Consider the following 18,950-nt stretch of genomic DNA (forward strand, 5'->3'; position numbering starts at 1 on the left):
CCTGCCAACGCAGGAGACGCAAGAGATTTGGGTTCTATCCTTGGGTCAGCAAGATCCTCTCGTGTAGGAAATGGCAACCCACTCCATTATTCTTGCCTGGAGATTCCTATGGACAGAGGAGCCTGGCGGGCTGCAGTCCACGGGGTTGCAAAAGAGACAGACCCAACTTATTGACTAAACCACCACCAAAACCATGACGTACCCAAAGGAACACGCCCATGTTGGTAAGAGTGGGACTGAAAGTTCAGTCCTCTTATATGACATGATAAAGCCTCTTAGTACAAATCATTTGTTAACAACAAAGGAACAAGGCATTACAAAATTCACTGCCTCAAAGACATCCAAAGGCTATGTTAGAGACGGCATGAGCTTAATGTCAGTTACTAAAGTCCCCAAATTTCACGGCACTCCAACAGAAAACAACCACCTCGGGATCCCTGATGGCTGATACTGTGGTCCTTTCCTGGCCTCAGCACTGAGCCCTGACACAACTGCACACTTAGAAAAAGTTCGTTCTGGACCTTTTTAACAGAACAACTAGCTCCTCCTCCAGTCTTCCTGTTTTAGTAAACAGCAACCCCGCAACTCAACAGTAGCTCAGGCTAACACCACGGAGTCATCCTTGCCTTCTCTTTCTCTCACAGCCTCCATCCAATCTGTTAGCGGATCCTGTGGTTCCTACCTACAAAACATCTACAGAATGTCATCACTAGTCACTGCTATGCATTGCTACCATCTTGATCCAAGTCATCTCTCACCTGGGCTACTGCAGTCTAATGCTTATTTCTTTACTGTTTTTTGAAGGATAATTAAACAGGAAGCATCTTCACCGTGTGCTCCCTCAGTTAAGCCTACCTACAGGCAGCCTGGATCAGGGGGACTCCCAGTAGATCCCCTGGGAGCTCAGTAGAAATCCACTTTCTCCTGAACCAGAAACTCTAGGTCGGGCCCAGCTATCTGTCTTAATGGGCTTCCCAGGTAGCTCAGCTGGTAAAGAATCCACCTGCAATGCAGGAGACCTCCTGCATCGGGAAGTTTCCCTGGAGAAGGGATAGGCTACCCACTCCAGTATTCATGGGCTTCCCTGGTGGCTCAGATGGTAAAGAATCTGCCTTCAATGTGCGAGATCTGGGTTTAATCCTTGGGTTGGAAAGATCTCCTGGAGGAGGGCATGGCAACCCACTCCAGTATTTTCTTGCCTGGAGAATCCCCATGGTCAGAGGAGCCTGGAGAGCTACAGTCCATGGGGTCCCAAAGAGTTGAACATCTCTCTAGACGAGCCCCCTAGGGGAGCCCAAGGTCACTCACGTTTGAGACCCACCAGCCTACACGTCAGACCACTTGGTCCCAGCATCCAGTGCCTGCCCAGCGGACATGCACCCTAACTACAAGGGCGCAGGAGGACACGCAAGCTTGCCATCAAGGTCCACAAACACAAACTACGATAGGAAGCAACACAGCCCTCACCTCTCCCTTCGCTTTGGCAAGGTGGCCTCTGGGGCTCTCCTTTCTCATCTGTGCGTGAGACCGACGTTTCAGGCTTAGGACTCTCAAAGACCGAGTGCCTTCTCACCTTCTCCTTCTCTTCCAATCTCAGCCTCAGGGCGGCCACCCTGGACAGAATTTTCTTCTTTACCCCCTCAGCTAAGTGTCCACTTCCTGGGGTTTTTTGCTTCTCCTTGACCTCCGGTGACTTCATCGCTGCTGGCGGGGGTGGATGGCTGGCTTGGGCCGCCACGGGGCCAACCTTCTCCTCCTCCCCCGACTTTTTCCCATGGCCCAGGGTGGAGCCCTGCTGGTAGGGATCCAGCAGCATGTTAGGAGCTTTCGCTGACGCATGTACTCCGGAAACAGATGCCAGGGGCCCCGCCGGGGAGCCAGATGTGCCTGTGGGTTTGGTTTCCCCAGCGGGGGTCTCCTCTATCTCACGTTCCTCAATTCTGTGGCTTCTTGAAAAGTCTGCGATGCCTCTTCTTTCAGGAGAGGATGTAAAAGGCCCCCGGGTGAGACCCCTGGAAGAGGGCGCTTGCTTCCACTCACTCTTCATAGCTCGCCTTTCCTCTGAGTCAGAAAAGGCATGCTCGTGGTTTCTGGGCTCCACGGAGTCCTCCTCACAAAGGTCATCACTCCGAGCTGTGAAGCTGTGAGTAGTGACTCCAACAGATGGGGGGTTCACCCTGGCAAGACCGCCAGAGAGAGCGAGGGCGGGGGACACTAATGCTGCTCCGTTGCTTTTACTGCGTCCAGGCCCCCCTGAGCGCCTCTCCCCGTCTTCCTGTACTTGGCTTCTGATGTGTGCCCCTGGCATCGCCTCCCCACCCTGCACAGCGCCTGGGACTGGCAAAATGGCAGAACGCATGTCCCCCTTTGCTCTCTCACGGCGACTTTGTCCTGCCTCCCATCCCACACAGTCCCCTTGGTTTTGGTTGGTGCCGTTTTCACTTGGAGGGGTTTCCCCACTTTGCTGGGCACACGGAACTTGCAAGATGGCAGGTTGGACTTCCAGCCTCTGGTCCAAGTGTCCACCCTTTGGTTTATTCTCCACTGCGATGGCCCCCAGTGTGGACTCAGAAGGCTCTGGTGTTTCCACCCTGGCCCAGCCCACACTCATTTCATCAGTGGGGTCCACAGAGGACTCCAAGATGTTAGGGCAGGACAGGAGCTGCTTAAAGAAGGCGGGGCGATCCCTCTTGAGTCGGTTTTCATCTCGATTTTGGCTCACACGGTTAGCATTTTCCTTCCTTCCAGTTCTGAAAGCCTCTGGGAGCAAGCCTGTGACACAGACTTTCTTTCCCTCTACAGGGTCCACAGATGACTCCAGGAATCTGCGTTGGCTCAAATACTGGGAGGAAAGACAACTCCAACTTGCACAGCCAGCTCGTTCTTCCCTTTTATGGATTTTTCGGTTATTAGCAATTGCTGAGCTATACTCTACCTGAGGACTGCAGGCTGATGCTGTCTTAGAGGGGCCCGGTTTAGGCACGGCAGCACCCGCCTTTAGAACATCAGGAATTGCCCGGATCCTGTCAGGAATGAGACCAGCGGCCATCCCCTTGAACCCAGAATCTGTCAGCTGTCCCAGTGGCCAGGTTTCTGAAACAGAAGCCTCTAGAGTTATGATCTTCAGCTTTTTACCCGCTTCCCAACATCCCGGACTTCTCTCTTTAGACTTGTCCAGAAGGACATTAGAGAGAAGGGGAGCTTGGCTCAGAGGCTGACTGTCATCTTTCATTGGAGATTCAGCCACCACAGACACACGAGTGCCCGAGCTCTGCCCTCTCCTCTCTGTGGAGCTGGCTGACGAGCAGTCCAAGGGCACCAAGTTTGTTTCCACTTGTCCGACAGATGTCGTGGGCAAAGTTTCTTGGGAATTATCATCAGAAGAACCCTGCTGGACCCTCTCTGCCGTTTCACTTCCTTTTTCTTGGAAATTCTCTTCAAGGGTCCTCGTGTCTGCTGTGTGCCTGGCCTGGCTCTTCTTTCTAGACAGGTTATTAATCTGAAGAGGGGAACTGCCACCAAAACCCTCTCCCTCTGGGAGTTGAGGAACTCGGACATGGATCCCGGGTCCACTGGGAGCCATGGGTCCTAGCTCTCTTGAAGATTTGATTGTGGAACCATTAAAAACATGAGCCAACTGTACACTGGAAGGAAGTCGAGAAGCACTTCCATCTGGTGCCCGAGGTGAACTCTCCTCAGGGCCACCTGCATGGCTGTCCCCAGCAACTGAAACAGCGAGGTATTTGGATGGGTGGCCTTTCGGGGCAACGGAAAGAGCAGATGTGTTGCTATTCGCCCCAGTCACCTCAGAACACTCAACGTCAGCAATTAGTGTTGTGGGCTTCTCCCGAGGAAACTTCGTTACTGGACTATGACCTGCCGGTATGTCTGCCGAGTCCGGGGCACCGGGGCTGGAGTTCTTGTCACTGCCCTCTATGGCCCAAACGGAAGAGCTGCTCTCTGGAGATGGAGGCCATCTTTCCTCAAGGTCCCCTGAGTGGCTGGGGCTCAGCCTCTCCTGGCCAGCCTTTACTATGGAGGCCGACGTGGAGGCGGAACCCTCTATGTTGGCTAGATCCTCCCCGGTGGCACCTTTACTGGCTTTTTGTGAGATGTTCCAGGTGAAAGTGCTGATGAAAAGAGGGGAGTCGGGAGAGGTTCTCTCGCCACTGCTCCCGCACGTAGTCTGGGGAGGCTCAGGACCTTGTGTCTGAGAGAGAACATCCAGAGTCTTGTCATCGGGAGGACATAAATCAGGTGGTTTGCTTTGACCTGCCAGCTCTAAGTCCAGGGAGCACATTTCTTGAGGCAAATGTTTACCAACTGGGGCTCCAACCGGAGAGCCCACAATATCACATGCTTCCTGGTCACCTGCTTCAAGACGCTCCGGGCCACACACAGCTACTCCGTCCCCTGGCCCAGCAGCACACATGGTTTCCAGGGCGGGGACAGTATGTGCAAATTCAGGGGACGCAGAGGCAGCCTGGGGCTGGGGGGGAGGCCCCAACAGCTCACAGGGGGACGTGGCTTCACTGCTGGCTTCTGGGATGCTCAGCACACGCCCCAGGTCTCTTCCAGAACGTCTGAGCGTGTTGTCACCTTGGTTTTCTTCATGCCGTGCCCCTTGGGTACAACCGTCTACCTCCGGGTGTTTGGCCAATGATGCACTTTCTTTGTCGATCCCTCCTAAGTTGGGGAGGGACTCTGTTGTGGTCCCAGGAAAAGTAGGCTCCTCCCCAGTAGGCTCCGAGAAAGCCGGCATGTGGCTGAGAGAGATTTGCTCCCTGACTGTTTCCTGAATTTGTACCTAGAAGATGAAAAATGGTATTAATAGAACTGTTCCTGGGAGACCCACAATAGGCCTAACTGCAATCCCAAGAGTGTTAATCCTCGATGACTCTAGTTAACAATGAGAGTAGAAGGAATAATTGAGATCTAAACAATAATTCCCGAACTCTCTAGTCGTGAGATGTCTTGAAGAAATGCAACTCTATGTTGCAAGAGATCCTCAAATTTCCCATTATAAGTAAAAGGCCACCTGACAACCGATTTTTTTTCCTTCTCAGGAAAAAATATGGAATTTATGTTAAATTATTTGCTAAACTTTTGATTAAGTCACAAGAGTTCATGTGAATCTTTCCAGAAACTTCACATGATCATAAGTAAAACATGCAGTGCCTGTAAAGTAGCAAAAAGGAATTTTTAGATTTTTTTAATTGAAGGATAATTACTTTATTGTGTTAGTTTCTACATCAACATGAACCAGCTATAGGTCTACACATGCCCCCTGCCACAAAGAGCAATCTTTGTCCCCTGAGGCCAGCTTGCTGGTTGATTACTGAGAAGGTGTGCCCTTGAACCCACCTCTAATGAGGCAGTGGCGTTATGACTGGTCTTCGGCACTGCCCATCATTCCTGCCCCAGGTAGGTTAAAAAGTCTTAAAATACTGCTTGCTGCCAGCAGTGATTCATCTTTCCTTACATTAAGGCTACCTTAAGTTAAATTTTCATTTACCTCAGATTTTATTGGTGTAGAAGTGCTAACTGAACGAGAAATTCTGTATAGCTTCCCATGCTGTGAACTCCATGGATGCTAGAGCCATTCGTCGAGTCAACAAGCATTTAACAAACACCTCCAGTGTTGGTAAAGAATCTGCCTGCAATGCAGGAGGCCCTGGTTCGATTCCTAGGTCAGGAAGATCCCCTGGAGAAGGGAAAAGCTACCCACTCCAGTATTCTGGCCTGGAGAATTCCGTGGACTGTATAGTCCATGGGGTCGCAAAGCGTTGGACTGAGCAACTTTCACCCCAGTGTGTTAGAAAGAACCCCAGGTGATGGGGACACGTGGCAGGCAAAGCATCCACGGCAGGGAGCGCCCACTCTGTGCTGAGACACAGGTTGTCCCCAGCAGGGGCTCCGTAAACACGTGAAGGAATCAGTATTGAACACCACACACCAGCTGAGTCAGATCTGCCCAACTTCACCCCGCTACACCTCTAAGTTTGAAAGACTTTGGGCTTTGTCTGCTTCTGTTCTGGGGACAACTGTTTTAAGAGACTAACCACAGGCAGGCCCACTGCTGGCTCACATCCTGGTGTTTCTAAAAAGAAGCAGTCTGTATATTTTCCATTGTGATAAATGGAAGTGGGAAAATAAATTATTTCCAGTAAGCAAGCAAGGTTTCCTTTGAGGTGTCCAGGAGTTTGTGTTCATGGTTTTCTCTCTATAATACCTATAATATGTAGAGAATGTTCTTTTCACTTACTAATTTGGTTCAGTTTCTGTGAGCTACAGCGCAAACCTTCTGAACGATTATGCATAGAAAGTGTGGGCAGCTTCCCAGTCATGATTTGAGATGTGTAGTGAGATTATCTGATTAAAAACACCAAGACCCTCTTCTGAGCCTTCCTCCCCTGCCAGAGTTTCCACCACCTATGTCAGTCCTTTATTTTAAGATCTTGCCATCATCACAACATCAGTGCCAGCCAGTTATAGTGTAGAATTCCCTGCCAGGCACAGGACAGTTTTTTCCACAGGGCTCCAGTTTAAAAAGCCACTGTTCCCCGGGATGTTACCATACTTTCCTAGTCATTAGAGTTATAGGTGATAGCTAAGAGGCTAATGCCTGGGAAAGATGAACACAGGACAAGCAAGCTTTGACTAGGGTAGTTTGGTCACTGGCATGTTACAGCCATGGTGTGTCATGCCTTGATTTATGAAAGTCATTTTCCTACTTACTACCATACACTCGTGTTCCTCCTTCTACCTTTTAAAATACAATCCTACTTTAAGATAGCCTAGTGAAGCCCCATATGTAAAGAAACATGGCAAATCCTTGACCATGTAAAATTCATCCACTTGAATATTTACTGAGCACTATAGACTATGTCAAAGCCTTTGACTATGTGGATCACAATAAACTGTGGGAAATTCTGAAAGAGATGGGAATACCAGACCACCTGACCTGCCTCTTGAGAAATTTGTATGCAGGTCAAGAAGCAACAGTTAGAACTGGACATGGAACAACAGACTGGTTCCAAATAGGAAAAGGAGTACGTCAAGGCTGTATATTGTCACCCTGCTTGTTTAACTTATATGCAGAGTACATCATGAGAAACGCTGGACTGGAAGAAACACAAGCTGGAATCAAGATTGCCGGGAGAAATATCAATCACCTCAGATATGCAGATGACACCACCCTTATGGCAGAAAGTGAAGAGGAACTAAAAAGCCTCTTGATGAAAGTGAAAGAGGAGAGTGAAAAAGTTGGCGTAAAGCTCAACATTCAGAAAATGAAGATCATGGCATCCAGTCCCATCACTTCATGGGAAATAGATGGGGAAACAGTGGAAACAGTGTCAGACTTTATTTTTCTGGGCTCCAAAATCACTGCAGATGGTGACTGCAGCCATGAAATTAAAAGACGCTTACTCCTTGGAAGGAAAGTTATGACCAACCTAGACAGCATATTCAAAAGCAGAGACATTACTTTGCCAACAAAGGTCCATCTAGTCAAGACTATGGTTTTTCCTGTGGTCATGTATGGATGTGAGAGTTGGACTGTGAAGAAGGCTGAGCACCGAAGAATTGATGCTTTTGAACTGTGGTATTGGAGAAGACTCTTGAGAGTCCCTTGGACTGCAAGGAGATCCAACCAGTCCATTCTGAAGGAGATCAGCCCTGGGATTTCTTTGGAAGGAATGATGCTAAAGCTGAAACTCCAGTACTCTGGCCACCTCATGCGAAGAGTTGACTCATTGGAAAAGACTCTGATACTGGGAGGGATTGGGGGCAGGAGGAGAAGGGGACGACAGAGGATGAGATGGCTGGATGGCATCACCGACTCAATGGACATGAGTTTGGGTAAACTCCGGGAGTTGGTGATGGACAGGGAGGCCTGGCGTGCTGCGATTCATGGGGTTGCAAAGAGTCGGACACGACTGAGCGACTGAACTGAACTGATAGTCATGTATGGCCTTCCCTGGTGTCTCAGATGGTAAAGCGTCTGCCCGCAATGTGGGAGACCCAGGTTCATTTTCTGGGTGGGGAAGATCCCCTGGAGAAGGAAATGGCAATCCACTCCAGCACTCTTGCCTGGAAAATCCCATGGACAGAGGAGCCTGATAGGCTACAGTCCATGGGGTCGCAAAGAGTCGGACATGACTGAGCGACTTCACTTTCACTTTCATAGTCATGTATGGATGAGAGAGTTGGACTTTGAAGAAAGCTGAGTGCCAAAGAATTGATGCTTTTGAACTGTGGTATTGGAGAAGACTCTTGAGAATCCCTTGGACTGCAAGGAGATCCAACCAGTCCATTCTGAAGGAGATCAGCCCTGGGATTTCTTTGGAAGGAATGATGCTAAAGCTGAAACTCCAGTACTTTGGCAACCTCATGCGAAGAGTTGACTCATTGGAAAAGACTCTGATGCTGGGAGGGATTCGGGGCAGGAGGAGAAGGGGACGACCGAGGATGGCTGGATGGCATCATCGACTCAATGGACGTGAGTTTGAGTGAACTCCGGGAGTTGATGATGGACAGGGAGGCCTGGCATGCTGCAATTCATGGGGTCGCAAAGAGTCAGATACGGCTGAGCGACTGAACTGAACTGATATACCAAGCTGCTCTAGGGACTGGAGAAGCATCAGTGAATAAGGACTGCTGGCCTTTGGGATGTTAGGTTCAAGCAACCGGCCATACAAACTGGTCCCACTGCTGATGAAGCATTTAGTCCACGTTGTAACCCATGGGATTTTTCTCCGAGTGGCACTTCTAACAGCCCAATGCATACTTGCCGAGGCTCCCAGCATCAGTTTCAAGGTCAGGCTCCCCGGAGGCCAGCTCAGAGAAAGGGAAACCACAGGCTCACACCTTTCGCATGAGTCAGACCTTTCTCTCAGGAGGCACTCTCTTAGTTAAGTCATTACGAAAGACCTCCAGCGAACGATTCTCCTGCTGCTCAGCTCTTCTCATCATGGAGTGAGCAGGGAGACTCGGGCGATTGTTAACGTAGGAAATTTGTTCTCATTCAGGTGAGGACGAGGGTTTCGGGCTCTCGTCGGAAACCCAGCATGGTGTGTGGACTCGGAGGGCTAGCCACCTCGGCTTCAGCTTAATCCCACATTGCGCACATGACCCCTCGTAACCGCGTTAGCCTCTCTGACCCTTGGTCTCTTCCTCTAAGGCTAACCACACACACGTCAGCACTCTCCTGTCAAGTGCCTGGCACCCACTGACACTCGCTTCCCTTATTTTGTGAAAAGACAGTCATAGCTGCAGCAGGAGACACAGCACCTCTAAGGAGCGGAGCAGTGCTCTACAGGCTTTATGCTGGCTTTCTCATTCGAGGGGTAAAATAAATCTGAGATACAGACACTAGCATCTCTTCATTGATCTCAATACCCTGAGTCCAATCAGGAAACAGAAACCACACAGTAGGTCAGGTAACGGAAGCTGAGTAGCAAGAGTTGTTAACGGCAATAGAGGAAGAGCTGGGAGATCTTGGAAAAGCCCATGGTGCCCTAAGGGAGGGACAACCCTGAGAAGGGACCGCTTGCAAGGGGCATAGACTGAGCCGGGAAAGGTGTAATCAGGCCACCAGGTAGCAGAGAATTTGCTGGTCTGGAATTGCTGGGCGAGCCATACACCACTGCCTTCCATGGGTAGGCAGGGCGCCAGTGGTCAGAGGGAGTCAGGGACCCACAGGGGCAGTGGGTGGGTGGGTTACACCTGGCGGGGACAGTGAGAGGGGATGACAGAGGCCTGCATTGGGAGACAGTGGATGCTGGTGCGAGCAGGAGGGTTGGCCGTGCAGAGTGTGGTTTCGGAGTAGAGAGGATTGCAGGGCAAATACATCCAGGCCAAGGCTACGAGGCCGCAGATGGACCAGGGTCTGGGTCCTGTGGCTGCAGCCGTCTCCCCAGCCCATGCTGCAGATGGGAAGCCTCCTCCTCCTCCCCTGCCTCCACTGTGAGCTTCACGTGGTGCTTACTTTACAGAAGTGGGAGAACGAAACTGATCACCAAGCGTGTATTGAAGGGTGCTTCCAGACCTGAGAGGCAGTAACGGAGAACTGGCATGTGAGGTCACTGAGGTCAGGGGTTAGACATCTGCCCCTGGGTCCCACAGTCAGTGACAGAACTCGGATTTTAAGCCAAGACTGACTGATTCTAGAAACTGAGAAGTGACACTCAGTCGTGTCTGACTCTTTGACAACCTCCTGGACTTTTGCCTGCCAGGCTCTTCTATCCATGGAATTCTCCAGGCAAGAATATTGGAGTGGGTGGTCATTGCCTTCTCCAGACATTGAACTTGGGTCGTGTGCATTGCAGGCAGATTCCTTACTGTCTGAGCCACCAGGGAAGCCCCAGCTGATTCTAAAGTCCTTTCCAACTCAGGTTTTCTAGCCAAGAGAAATTAAAGCAAGCCCCACCCAAGGGTTGGGAATGCCCTCTAACTTAAACTCAGAACTTCTGAACTGCTGAGACACATTGAGTATGAGACTATAGTGATCCTGCTTCTTATGACTGCTTACTTATCAGCTTCCTCACAAGCTCTAAGGGTAGGAATAGGTTATTCTTTGCTGAATTTTCGGAACCTTAGCACCTAGTAGGGACTCTATTGTGGAATGAATGAACATGAATGAATTACAAGGAGGGGGAAGGGTAGACCAAACTTAGTAACACCCCCAAACCTGGTTTTAAAAGCAGCTTGAAAACTTACACCCTGCTTGCACAATAGCCTCCAATCCCATCTCTAGCCAACATGCTGGGTTCTATAAACACATTGTTTCCGTCTGTTAGCCTTTCCAAAAAATTCTGCCTCCTAGGTGAGTCTCTGATTCCACGGAAGGTGTGTAGTCTCTTCACTCACCCCATGAAGTTCGGGGGTTATCTTCATTAGTGGGCGTGTCCTGGATGCCGCAAAGGACATGACACTAATTTGAGTAACTAACAATAGAAGGTGGTATGAGATAAGATCCCTCTTCTCAGATAGCTTATAATCCAGCTGAAGAGACAAGATGTACAGGGGGAAAGATGGATAGCAACTCTTGACGAGTCGTGCTAACGGCCAAATGGATGGAATTTAAACGGTTCTGTTCCAGGAGTGGAAAAGCCATCACCAAATCCTCTTTCACTTGGAGAAGATTCCTGCAGTGCACAAACCAGAGGGTGCTGTCTTCCATATCAACTCTTAAGATAATTCTTGGATACTTCCAGTGCAATCACAGGAGACTTCTCTACTTCATTAGAGTGGGCAGATATGGTAGACACTTCTGGTTGACTAATAGCATGCTCAACCCCCTTTTCTCCCTTGCCACTTACAACTAAAGGAAGCTGGAAAACCACATGTCCTCCCAGTCTCCTGCGTAGCTAGAGGGGGCCCGGGGGTCAGTTCTGGCTAAGTAGTAAGGGGGATTCCAATAAGGAACTCTCAAGGAAGTTTTGCTTTTCTTATACAGACATGGTGGGTAACTTGCCTAACCCCTTCCTTCTTCCTGTGATGATGATGCCTGGTGCTGCAATAATCACCTTGTAGTCATGAGGTAACCACAAGAATGAACAGTCATACTCTAGCTGGTGGAGCAAAAAGGATGGACTTGGGAAGTGGCAGCTATCCTTAAGCCACTGGATCAACACTGAGCCCTTCTACCCCCCGAGTCCTTGTTTACGGCCACTGGTCATTGGTTATGCTATTAACTGCAGCTGAGAGCTTTCCTAACTGATGCTAAAGGAAAGTATATGTCTGAAGGATGAAAGAAAAGGCACGTTAGGTTCACCTGGAGCCCTTCAGCAGGCACTGGGCAGCTTCAGGCAGGGATTAGTTTGAAGGACAGTGTCAAAAAGGGCATCGGGTGTAGCTCCTGGACTGCATGTCTCGGGAGCTGGTCAAAGTGCCAGGGGATCAATAGGGCCTGGGGCAAGGTGAACTTGAAGTAGGAGGTTGGGGAGGAGGACGGGGAAATGTGAGAAGACAGATCAAAGGAGAAGCCATGGTTCAAAGGCCACATGCACCCACCCAGAGCCAGGAGAGCTAAGCCCCTTAGATCTTTGCTTCAGCTGGGCATTCCTGCCATAGGCAGCCAGGTCCCCCCAGGCATGGTACAATTTTCTCTCTTTTTAGACGCTCCCTGAATGTTGTTTCCTCTTTATCTGGACTAGACACAAATAGTCCCATATCCTCCAACAGCTGTCTGCACATCAGTTTCCCCCTGCAGTTCCAGGAATTTTTAAATGGGAGCTTCCCCACTCCCCAGCCTCCTGGCTGGCTGCAGCCCCGCCCACGGCTAACCTTTCCCAAGTTATCTGCTGAGCCCTCACTATGGGCCTGGCGTCATTTGTCATTCGATAGATCAAATCCATACCACCTGGGGACGTGGAACTGAAAATAGCCCAGGTCCCCTAGCCAAAGAAAGCTTAAAGGCAAACCAGAATATTTCAAGAACTTGAGTTTATTTTTAGGAGTTGCTGGGATGTCCAGAAAGGAGCTCTGCTTAAGGCTGTGAATGTGAAAACACAAGGTGGAGGTCCCACATCTGAAATCCCCAATCCTGGGAATTCTCTGGTGATTCAGTGGTTAGGACTCCACGCTTTCACTGCTGAGGGCAAGGGTTCGCTCCCCGATTGGGGAACTAAGATCCCACAAGTCACACAGCGTGGCCAAAAAATAAGATCTCCAGTCCTGAAACACCCTCTTCACTTGACCAATTTTCATTCCAGACCCTCCTTGCTGTTGGTTCAGTCGCTCGGTCGCGTCCGACTCTTTGCAACCCCGTCGACTGAGGAACACTAGGCTTCCCTCTACTTCACTCTTCTCCCAGAGTTTGCTCAAGTTCATGTCCATTGAGTTGGTGATGCCATCCAACCATCTCACATCCCTCTGTCGTCCCCTTCTCCTTCCTTCAGACTCTCCCTGGAGACAGGATATCTTCCGCCAGCTGTGGTTGCCACCCTACCCGATTTCTTGGGAAAGTCAGGTTTTTGAAATACCAATTTGATTTCCTGGGAGAGGACTGGTTTCCATGATGGACATACGCCCTTTCCTAGAGCTTACAGGCTCTGTGCACAGAGCTATCTTTGCCTGGTAACATGGTGTGAGCCAGAGCACAAGCCGGGAGCTTGCGTTTTTGTGTATCTCAGGTGATGGAAGCAACAGCACCACCACCACCAACGATGCTCACCAAGCCCTGTGTAGCCCTTAAGCCTCAGTAGGCACTGCTCTAAGCACTTTGACATTAAAACATTTAATGTTTGCAAAATGACACAGAAATGTGTGCCTTTAGGACTTAGGACTGGGTCATGTTAAAGAGAAATATACCAGTTATTCTAACACATGAGGCCATTCCGTGGTAAACTCCAAGCATCAGTTCAGTTTGTGACCCCATGGACTGCAACATGCCAGGCCTCCCCGTCCATCACCAACTCCCGGAGTTCACTCAAACTCATGTCCATTGAGTTGGTGATGCCATCCAACCATCTCATCCCTCTGTCGTCCCCTTTTCTCACCTTCAATCTTTCCCAGCATCAGGGTCTTTTCAAATGAGTCAGTTCTTCGCATCAGGTGGCCAAAGCATTGGAATTTCAGCTTCAGCATTTGGCCTTCCCAAAGCATAATGGCTCAGAAAAGCAACTGTCTTCCTTCCCCATGGACAGTTTTGTTTTGCTGCATCTGACAGTTTGTTGGGAGATGAGAGCTTTGATTTTCACATACCCATGCGTATGTGCTAAGTTGCTTCAGTTGTATCTGACTTTGCGACCCCATGGACTGTAGCCCACACCAGACTCCTCTGTCCATGGGATTCTCCAAGGCAAGAATACTGGAGTAGGTTGCCATGCCCACCTCCCAGGGATCTTCCTGACCCAGGGATTGAACCCATGTCTCCTGTGGCTCCTGCACAGCAGGTGGATTCTTTACCGCTGAGCCACTGGGGAAGAAGCCCTTCACATACGCAGCTAGAATACACACAAACATAAGCAAAGTCAGGAAGGCTGATGCTTTTTCTTGCATGCCACCAAGCGTCTCTGGACACTTGGGTGTTCTGCTGTTCTGCTACATGCCAAACAGCCTGACACTTGAGGTGAGAGGAAAGGGGAGCGGGGTGACGGATGGAGCAAGCCGGCCTCGGAAAACCCAGGTGTCGTCCTGGAAGCACTCCCTCGTGGGCAATGGCTCTGGCGAAGTCACTGGCTCTGAGGCGGTTTCTTCCACAGTAAAACGAGAGGGCTGGAGTGTATCTCCCGGCCCCCGCTCGCCTTGGTGTCCCATGACCTGCTGCCATGGAAACAATACAAACGTTGAAGTGGGGCTTAAACCTCACCTTCCACTTGAAACCATGTTTTCCCTTTGACTCCTAAGGCTTCTAAGATCTGCCTCAACTAGGAGAGTTGATTAGGGGAAAGGACACATAAATAGACTGAGTCAGAACGAGCCAGGGAGGGCCCCCAGCGAGGACCAGGGGAGAGAGTGGGCTGGAGAACGCCTCCCAGCCCAATCCCCAGCTCGTGTCTGGCTTCACTCACTTCCGCTTCTCCTTCCTCTATGTACCAAGTGCCCCGTCTTTTCAGGGGCTGCACTGTGTCAGGACACGGGCCCCCAGTTGGTTCTGCAGTGTTGTGGAGGCACACAGCGCTGGTCCATGCCAATGAAAATCATCACAGCCACACAAGGCAAGACCAGCAGCTGACAGCCTCTGCACTGAATAGTCCTCACTGGGGTTGAGAAAAATTTTGGTTTCTTTCACCCAGGAAGTCTCCTTTCCCCTCAACTTAGTTTTGCAAAGAATTAAGAGCTTCCAGACCCACTTGAGCTCCTTGATTCCCCTCCCCCAGTCCCCCAGAGGCCACGGAGTGAATCCCAGCTGTGGGTTTTTGGTGTGGTGGTATTTACTTCCCACAGGTCGAAGCTTCTCTGCAGATCTCGGATTGGATAAGGAGGAGGGAAAAATGAAACCTTAGTCAGGTTCTAGGAGAGCATGCAAGTCAATCTCTTTACAGTTTCTAGCACCTGTGAGCAAAACCAAAACCAAAGTAGTAGCAGTTACCGTACTGCCCTGACAATACGTGGTACGAAGCCAGTTCTTGTAAACTTTAGAAACAGGAAATACTTGTCACATGGCTGCTACATTACCTGCCTACTCAGCGAAGCTTCAAAGTGTACACGGGTGGTGTTCCTTCGGCACTTGGAAAATCTGAACGTCAACACATAGATAGGCAGGTTGCCTGTCATGGATGGCCATCACCAAAAATGAGAAAATGCCAGGACTGGGGTTTGAAGAGCCCCTTATTAGGCCTTGTATTTCAGGTAAGCAGGACCACTGTTATGTCCTTAGGTTTAGCTTCTGGCTAAACAAGAAATATCCCCCGAAAGAGTACAGATCTAGGAGGGAACCATTACCTAAGCCCGCAGTAAGTTACCCCATCAGATTCAGAGATAGCTTCTTCAGGAGAAGCAAAGTTCCCTGGACAGTGAGATCCATGAGAGGAGGACAGGGTTAGTCTTATTATGGAGCAAGGCTCATAGTAGGCTCTCAAAAGACAGGGCAGAGGACTAGACATCCAGTCGGTTCTTAGTTCCATGTCCCTTTGCTGACAGAGGCAGGGAGTGTTCGTCCCTTCGGAGTCTGGTTCTCTACTTGTGACGAGACATTGATCTACCTGATAACCTCCCCGAGGGTCCTGCGCTTTCATTAATGTTTAGTCGCTAAGTCGTATCCAGCTCTTTGTGACCCCATGGAAATCCCGCCAGGCTCCTCTGTCCATGGGATTTCCCAGGCAAGAATACTGGAGTGGGGCACCACCGCCTTCTGCAGGGATCTTCCGAACCCGGGTCTCCTGCATTAGCAGGTGGATTCTTTACCACCGAGTCACCTGGGAAGCCCTTAGTTAATATGCTCTTTTCATTAAACTCACTCTTCACTGCTAGTGACTTGGTGTGTTGGCCTCAATCTTCTTTAGGTCTAAATGGAAGCCACCTGTCCTGAGTGGAAAGAGGTGTCTTGTTTATCCTTGACAAATGGGTTCCCCATACAACCTCTACCTCCAGAGAACATTAGTACAGTTGCACCAGGGGAATCAGGTACCAAAGGCGGGGGTGGGTCCAGCTGACGGGGCTGTGAAGTTCAAATATGCAGCCAGAGGGTTAAGTTTAAACACCCGTGCTTTAAAGATGAGGGGACGCAAAGGCAGGGTGGGAGTAGGGAGGGGTGTCGTGCAGATTAGAAGTTCAGGAATCTTTTGATGGAGCAGTCAAAAACCACCTTTCTCCTTGTAGATAGAGGATTCACTAAAAAGCTCCTGGAAAGTTGAAGTTACCAGAGGAAAGACTTTTAAAAACCATCTGGGACTCCACGCAGTGATTTGGAGCTAAGGTTAAAAAAAATGCTGAGCTGGCATTTGCATTCACAGTGGTTTGAAGACTCACACGTAATTTCTCATACGTGTGAGTAAACGCGTTCCCACTATCTTCCCCTCTGGCGCTGATCTTACCTCCCTGGCCACGTGTGGGGTTCAGGGGATGCTGCTGCTGCTGCTAAGTCGCTTCAGTCGTGTCCGACTCTGTGCGACCCTAGAGACGGCAGCCCACCAGGCTGCCCCGTCCCTGGGATTCTCCAGGCAAGAACACTGGAGTGGGTTGCCATTTCCTTCTCCAACGCCTGAAAGTGAAAAGTGAAAGTGAAGTCGATCAGTCGTGTCTGACTCTTAGCGACCCCATGGCCTGCAGCCTTCCAGGCTCCTTCTTCCATGGGATTTTCCAGGCAAGAGTACTGGAGTGGGGTGCCATTGCCTTCTCTGGTTCAAGGGATGAGTAGGGAACAATTATCTCACTAAGCAGGCCCTCACAGTCACTTCAACCCTTCAGGTTCTGCTCACCTGTACAGGCTGACTGGTCTCCAACGCTGGGCTAGGCAAGTATCTTTGAAAGACTCACCCTCAAGCATGGCTAGGAGCCTCTGGAGCCCAGGGGCCTTTGAAGAGGCCCCCTAATGTCAGGGCTTCTGCCTGAAGCCCGCTCTGCAGCCACTGGGCAGGCTTTAGTAACACCCTGGAGCCCTCTCCCAGCCTTGGACCAAATGGAAACAATAAGGTTTTTTGCAGCAAAAAAAAAATGGGGAGAGTGGAAGCTGGGTCATACTGGTAGGTGATGGGGGTGGCTGGCTAGGCTTGTCCCAAAAGGGAAGCAGAAAAAACAGCCCCTGTCCACAGTTTCCCTCAGTTTGTTCTAACACAATCCTGAAAGTCAGGAGACGTGAAATTGGGATGACGTGCCCACGAGCCCTGACCATCAGCCTTTTTGTTCCAGCACCTGAGGGCTAGTACCCTCATCCACACCCTTACATGCTCCCAATTTCTGATTGTGCAGAAATAAGACTCTAAGAAGAAAGGAACTTAGAAATCTCTCAAAAGTCTGACTTTAAAGATTATTTCCCTGCTTAAACAAAAGTTAACACCTGTTTCTCCTGTTTGCTTTCCTCAATACAACCCTAATCACCATCCCCACATCACTGCCAAAGCGAGGCCCGCCCCGAGTCCCGAACTGCTCTGGAAGAAGACGGAGGCAAAAATAGAGGAGGATTTTTTTCCCCTAGTAAGCTCCCTGTACAACTAGGGATTTTCCCTACGACTTCAGAAACAAGTTATCACAAGCTGGATGACTTAAGAGAACACACATCTCCTCCCCACCCTCTTAGTTCTGAGGCTGGAGTCTGGAACCAGAGTATTTCTAGGGCAAAGCTCCCTCCGAGGGCTCTAGGGAAGAAGTTTTGTCTTTTGACCTCAACTAATGGGTTGCTCTCATGTTCTCAGATTCCAGGTGGGTGTAGAAATTGGGTGGGGGACACTTTTCAACCCACTTCTTCCCCAGCCTCCCCTGCTGGCCCTCCCTCCCCAGAGCCCGCCCTCAACACTCAGCAGCAGAGCTTCCTCACTTGGCTAGACGTGTGTGGCTTAGAGTGAGGAATGGAGACGCTAAGAGGGAGGAGGCTCTAGCAACAGCACAGAGAGAGGCTGGTTTTCTTCAGGAGGCTACTCTTATTTCTGTGGCAAAAGTGAAGTCTGTCAGGAAGGGAAAAGTACAGCAGAGAGTCTACCCCCTTGTCACTGCTCTTGCTACTGAGGCAAATTCTCTTCCCCAAGCCTGGCAACCAAAACGCCCAGACCCCCCGAATGCTTCTAGAAAAGAGGGTTTCTGAGTGAGATAACTAAGTGAGGCAGCTACAGGAGGAGACACAGAGTTGCCTGCGCAGAAGCCAGAAAGTGAAGTCGCTCAGTCATGTCGGACTCCCTGCGACCCCATGGGCTGCAGCCCACTAGGCTACTCTGTCCATGGGGATTCTCCAAGCAAGAATACTGGAGTGAGTTGCCATTTCCTTTTTCAGAGGATCTTCCTAACCCAGGGAAGAAGCTAGGGGGCTATGGGTATTTATGGGATTGAAACCTGGAGGTTTCTCTGAGTCTGAGGCTTGGCGAGGGTGGGTATTGAAACCTGGAGGTTTCTCTGAGTCTGAGGCCTGGCGAGGGTGGGGAAACCTGATAGGAAATGAGAAAAAGGTAAGGTAATGGTTCTCTCCACGTCCCAAAATGGAGGCTGTTAGTGCGATCTGAGGGTGGAGTTTCAGTCTTCTAAGGTCAAAAGGTCACTGAGCCGGCCCCTCGCTCATGCCCAGTTGCAGGGGCAGGCGGTGCCTAATCAGTCTCCATCAGCCCAGCTCCAACCAGACCCAGCTGACTCCAAGTGCCTGGAGAACAGCCCAGGCAGCCGTGCTGCTTGGAGGTCGTGGAAGTCTCGTGGAAACAGTGAAAACAATCTTGACTGGTGAAGGGGGTGCAGTGGATTTGACTGAGGGTTATGAGCCTATCCACCCTCCTGAAGGCTGCCATCCCAGGGCCCGGACCCCATGACCAGCGCTATGAGTCTATCCACCCTCCTGAAGGCTGCCGTCCCAGCGCCCAGAC

The 18,950-nt window shown here is 50.3% G+C and overlaps 1 protein-coding gene across 6 annotated transcripts in view; it reads right to left on the bottom strand.

The window, feature by feature from the left end:
* ALPK2 (alpha kinase 2) overlaps positions 1 to 18,950 on the bottom strand; it is a 132,624-nt gene that overhangs the window by 37,025 nt on the left and 76,649 nt on the right. For 5 of the 6 annotated variants that reach the window (XR_001494986.3, XM_005224149.5, NM_001192248.1 and 2 more), the window contains one exon: positions 1,468 to 4,807. Coding sequence is in view for 5 of the 6 variants with exons in the window: in XM_005224149.5 (XP_005224206.1) it covers positions 1,468 to 4,807 (3,340 nt within the window). In the remaining variant the exon portion in view is untranslated. The remainder of the gene's footprint in view (positions 1 to 1,467; positions 4,808 to 18,950) is intronic. The other variant, XM_010818825.4, reaches the window with a different exon arrangement.

Source organism: Bos taurus, chromosome 24, assembly GCF_002263795.3.
Source record: "Bos taurus isolate L1 Dominette 01449 registration number 42190680 breed Hereford chromosome 24, ARS-UCD2.0, whole genome shotgun sequence".
In the NCBI taxonomy this organism is placed as follows: Eukaryota; Metazoa; Chordata; class Mammalia; order Artiodactyla; family Bovidae; genus Bos; species Bos taurus.